The sequence below is a fragment of the Prunus avium genome, chromosome 2, assembly GCF_965620075.1.
Source record: "Prunus avium chromosome 2, drPruAviu1.hap1.1, whole genome shotgun sequence".
In the NCBI taxonomy this organism is placed as follows: Eukaryota; Viridiplantae; Streptophyta; class Magnoliopsida; order Rosales; family Rosaceae; genus Prunus; species Prunus avium.
Window position 1 is genome coordinate 34652459 of NC_142285.1, and position 6000 is coordinate 34658458.

The 6000-nt window shown below is 37.7% G+C and overlaps 1 protein-coding gene across 1 annotated transcript; it reads right to left on the reverse strand.

Annotated features, from left to right (window-relative positions):
• Nucleotides 1–839: 839 nt before the first annotated feature.
• Nucleotides 840–3061, reverse strand: LOC110773126 (uncharacterized). Its single transcript, XM_021977637.2, has 2 exons — nt 1662–3061; nt 840–1019 (listed from the first exon to the last, which is right to left on the reverse strand). The coding sequence occupies exons 1-2, from the start codon at nt 2963–2965 to the stop codon at nt 1016–1018; spliced, it is 1308 nt and encodes a 435-aa protein (XP_021833329.1). The 5' UTR covers nt 2966–3061; the 3' UTR covers nt 840–1015.
• Between the last annotated feature and the right edge of the window lie 2939 nt (nt 3062–6000).

Consider the following 6000-nt stretch of genomic DNA (forward strand, 5'->3'; position numbering starts at 1 on the left):
GTTTGGAGAATTTTAATTGTTTCACTTGTATCTTGTATGCTTTAACAGCCAAGCATGGGTGAAGAAGCAGACACAACTGAATCTCCTTAACCAATTCATTACTGATATATGTTTTCTAGTGCATGTATATTAATTCAATTTGAACTACTCAGGATAAGAAGTGCATTAATCATTATGTCCTCGCAACATATATGCTCTTTAATCAACTTCTCAAGCTTCCTTCCAGATTCGCATGCTAGATTTGGTGCTTATAATTTATTGCCAGAAAACTCCAAGGAGCGTACGTACGTCAAACAGCCCGCATCTATACTTCTGTATAAGTTTTTTTATGACCAGACTGATCAGTTCGTAAACCCATGTTGTTTCATTTCATGAGTAAGGTTTCTAATAAATCAAGGAAGGCGAGGAAGCTAAGGGCACCGAGTGAGAAGGAAACAGAAAATAAACTCGTAGGAGAACATGCTACCATTCAGAAAGCGAACAGAAGCCTAACCAGGAGTCCAGATGGGAAAGAAGACATCAATATCCCTGCTCAGTGGTGAGTGCAAAATATACTTGTTGGAGACAGAAAACCTCCTAGACGAGAGTCTGGGACAAATTGATTGCAAAAAATTTGATTATTCAAATGGTGATGTTTCTTATAGCTAAGCACAGGTGGTTCTTCTGCTGATGAGCAGGTAGTTGCAACTGATGAATCTGATTTGCGTACGTCAACTTTGATTTCTGCTTTTTCAAACAATCATCATCCAAAAATTGTACTGTGTTGGTTGCTTAAGTTTTATAAGAGTAATAATTTGATTGCAGTGGTGGCCAGGCCATAGAGAATGAAACTGAAAAGGTTTCTACAAAAAACAATCCATGCTTGAGTTGTGATTGCAATCAAAAATCATATCTAAATAAGTTACGTTTTCTTGCCATTACCAAAGACAAAAATCTTATCTTAAATAAGCTAAGACAACACTTATAACTAGCTTGCAAGGTCCTCTCCTCGTAGCATGAATCTTCTCTTGACAATTTACCTGTCCCAAAAAATTACATAAATAACAAAATTTGAGCAAACCCTCCATAATGAACAAACCGAAAGAGAAGACTAGAGTCCAGTAAAAACAATAGTAAGATTATTATAAGTAATCATAATTCCACACCTAGCATTTGAAATGGCAGGATACTAGCTGGCATTGCATACGTAACAAAAACATATAAGACAGATATGTGGCAAAAGTTGTGCCACCCTAACATAATGCAAATTCTTGTATGTGTTACTGTAACCCACAGAGATTTGACACCAAGCTACAACAAGGAAACTCTTGACCACTAGAAATAAGTAAGCATGATTTCCTCACAACCAGTTAACAAACACTCAAAGAAACTACGAACATAGGAAAAACAGGAGACCCTTAGTACTTCATCCACGTTCAATATTTTGCGGGAACTTGGATAATTCCATATTGAGCCCAAAACAAAAACATAGAAGACAGATATAACTAGCTTCCCTCTATCTGTACCTATTTATGTGCATATTTCGTATTACAATCAGATTGTTATATGACTAAAGCACTGCAATATATACATGTATGAATATACAAACACACAATATAACTGTATCGTAGAATAGATTACCCATATATAATGCAGAGTTATGTAGGCATAAAACAACTTACAGAACAAAGGCACCAATCATGGTGGACCATGTGATATCGCAACTAAAATAGCGAGTATGCACATGTTTGACGTCCCGCGGTGAGAATTCAAAGGTTAAGACCATACCCCGGAACTTCTCAGTCGTATATAAGGTCAAAACCAAGCAGACTTTGTGACCTTCTACTTGGATAAAACTGTGATGAAGTTCTGATTTACGAAATTCAACAGGCATATCTTGCGGCAGCGGCAGTTCTTTGATAACTTGACCATGATCAGCCCCGATGAAGTGGACAATAATCGTTTTTCCAAATGTGAACAAGAAATAGCCATTGTTATCCGCCACGGCCAAAGCTTTTCCTTTAAAGGGGAGACTACGACCATCGAAAAACCTAGGGGTACCAATTTCTATCCATCCTGCGTCATTCTCGGTGTCAAAACCATGAACCACAGGGATGCTGGGAGTCGACATAAGGATAAAATTACCCATGATTGCAAAAGAGGGGCGCATGATGCGTCCCTTTTCAAGAATTGGAGGTGCAGGAAGCGGAGACCATTTCTTAAAGTTGGGGTCGAATACCTGGAAGTATGAAGGCGTACTATCAAGAAAGAAATCCGTCTGACGGGCGAGAGCATAGAGTTTCCCCGAAACCTCCACCAGCAGGGGATCACAGATCCCTTTTCCAAACATTTTCCCAAACATACGCTCTCTGCCACTCATTTCAATTGTGGGATTCGGATCCCGAGTCTCAAATCCATATGTAGCTCTACTCGCGTCTGGTCCGAATCGCCACTTATGGGGACCGACCAATTTTGTGATGTGGGATTTAAAGCCTCCGGCGAAAACAATTTGAGATCCAAAGACACCGCAACCCATTTCGGCGGGAAGAAACTCGCCGGTGAGAGAAGCCCGATGGCATAATTCACTATTGCCCTTGGAGCAAGCCGCGCATTCGGTTCTGGTCGGTGTATCATCCGGATGGTTTAATTCACAGCAATCCTCCTCATCGGGGGCTTTGAGGGACGACAGGCATGGGCATTTGCTTCTATCACCATCACCACCAATAGTAGTAGGATTAAGAGGAAGATCGGGATAACCAATAGCAGCAGGATTAGGATTAGGTTTAGGATTGGTAGGAAGATCGGGATCAAAGCTGCAGGAGCATGATGACGAAAACAAATCACTCAATTTGATGGAATGGATAGCGTAAGAAACACCCACATTATTCAAAACCATGGAACATATATATAAGGACCTCTCATCATTCGACCTTAATGGTCCCGTCAGATCTTCCATGCCGCCGCCGCCGCTGTCGGTTGCCTCCATACACCACTTGCTGCTATGCTAGCTAATGGATTGGATATCCACCCAAAAGCCCTAGGCTAGGTTTTCGATTTCTCAAGTTTTACGCTTCTCGCAGCCTTTTTGCTATGTTATTCGACAATAAAATCCTAAGAGCATCCACAGTGGGAGGGTGTAAATTCGAGGGTGTAAAGCCACTTTTACATCCCCTTTACACCTCCGGGGGGTGTAAATATGTTTTTTGCTCCAGTTGGGGGTGTAAATTCGGGGTTGTAACCGTGGGTCCCAGCCTTTTATGTTGACTTTTCTTCATTTTTCTTCTCTTTTCTCGGGTGGGTCCCGCTTGCAAGGGATGTAAAAATGGATGCAAATATACATTTTATTTTACATCCCCATGGTGGTGATGTATATTTACATCCATTTACATCTCACCATTGGAGACGATTCCGGTGACATACACCCCCATATACACCCCCCATTGTGGATTCTCTAACCCCTAGATATTGCTTCATTTTAGTTAGTTGGAACTTGGAAGATAATTCCATATTTAGCCCACACATTTTCTATATATATAAAATAAAATAAAAAGGAATAATATCCCTGACATACAAAGAGTACCAATGCAAAAATGGTTTTTCTCCAAACTAAAAGGGTTTAGATTTTTTTTTTTTTTTTTTTTTTTTTTTTGGAGAATTAGCGATAGATACATTACATTGGGGAGGTGGACACTTACCCTGGGATTCGAACAGGTGACAAGGGGGGGAAGGGGGAGGGACCTAAAAGGGTTTAGTTTTCTTAATTGTGACAGAATGGGTCCATTTTGCATTGTGGTTGTCGTTTGGGCCCTTTCATCATAAAACCCTAGTCGCATACTTCTTGTTTGGAGAATTTTAGTTGTTTCACTTGTATCTTGTATGCTTTAACAGCCAAGCATGGGTGCAGAAGGCATAACTGAATCTCCCGGCCGTAAAGATGATGGTGATATATATCACATTCTTTACAGGTGATGTATTGCAGCATCAATGAATGAGTCAATGTTCCATTCCAACTAGTCATTTCAAAGTGGCTTACGTTATGCATTAATTTGATAGCTTGAAGGAAACACACGAATACAAGTTTCTGTCTGCAGCTCAGCTGGTTCTCTTATGAAAATTATGGTAATTGCACTATTTCATTGCTGATACATGTTACAACTTATAGCTAGTGCATGCATATTCAATTTGAAGTCGGGATAAGAACTGCATTAATAATTATGTCCTCATGGCAACATGGTCCTTAACCAACTTCTCTTCCTTCCAGATTCACATGCCAGATTTGTTGCTTAAGTTGTTGCCAGAAAAGAAAACTCCAAGGAGCATCAAACAGCCCGCATACTCAGGAATCTGTTTCCACTGGTAGTCAAATTGATGGAGATGGAATGGAAGAGTAGTAAAAAGCAGTTAATACTCATTGGAATGGCTCGTGTGGGGCTGCTTCTCTAGGTGCTCCTAAAGTTCCTTATCTGGACTACGCGATATGTGTGTCCTAGAGTTTGCAAAAATGGTTTTTCTCCGAACTAAAAAGAGTTAGGATTATTGGACAAAGGCAGACGCACGATGATGACTGCAAATCGCTCAATTTAATGGCATGGATCACGTAAGAAACGAGACGACTGTCCCCTTCAACTCCACTGCACATATATACAAGGAGCTCTTTCGTCCTGCCAGATCTTCCGTGCCGCCACCGCTGCCGTCTACAATCAAATCCCCTTGATCTGTCGTTGTCGTTGTTGTAAATAATACGTACTTTTTTCAATCTTTGGTCTTTGTTGTCGTCCTTGAACTGGAGCTGGGCTATACCATCCCCAGAGGATTGTGTTGCGTAGGTGGTATTTGGGTGCTGAGTATAGCCGTGCGGCTGTACTATTTTTACATGTAAAAAAGGAGGAGCCCAGTCATTAGGCGCCACGTGTCAAGACGACTCTACTTTTTAAAAAAAATTAAAAACAGAGTATAGCCGGGCGGCGGTACTCATTTTAAAATTTTTTAAAAAAAAAAAGGACCCTCCAGCGGTTAGATGCCACGTGTCACTATACTATTTTTGAAAAAAAAAATCGTAGTATAGCCGAACGGCTATAATATTCTAGAAGGTCTATCTATACTATTCAATATATAAATTAAAAAAAAGAAAAGAGGACTCTCAAAGTTTCATTAGTTTGTACTTTATTGATATTAATTTGCTAACATATCCAAAGTAGATATTAATAAGCCACTATATAATGTTTTAGTATAACTTTTATAACATATATTATTGGTATTCAATAATATACGAGAATTATTTGTATAACACGTGAACTTTATGTGAATTATTGAAAATTTTGTAAAAAATATGGGTATTAAGCATTAGAAATGCGTATGTACATGTACAATACGACTATTGTACATTTGCTTTTTAAAAATTAGTAGACATGTATAGAATACGAATGTATTATTGAAAAATACATACATACATATATACTTATATATATATATATATATGTATAAAAGACTATAAGATATTAATTAAATTAAAGAAGTTGGGAAAAAAACAAAAGTAATGAAACTAATTTTATATTTTTATAAAAAAAAATAAAAAAAAATAACATAAACACTTCTCCCGACGAAATTTCATCGGCATACATCTATGCCGGCAAATATCCGTCGGATTAGGTTTCTCCCGACAACAAAACCTCTGCCGACGAAATTTCGTTGGGATAGGTCTTTTAAAATATATATATATATTAGTAATTAAATAGTATATTTGACTGATTTGATTAGTTAAATTAGTAATTATATTTTATTTATTATTTATTTAGTGAATAATTAGTATTAAATATGTTAATTAACGTCATGAATTATATTACTTAATAAATAGTAATTCAATTTTTCTTTTTCTTTTCTCCCTTTAAAATTCACTAAGTAAATAATAACTAAAACATAATTACTAATCAAAGTAATTAAAAAAGAGAAATACATATTACGCTACTTAAAGGGCTTGTAAAAAAGTATAGCCGCGCGGCTAAACTATTTTTTTTAAAAATT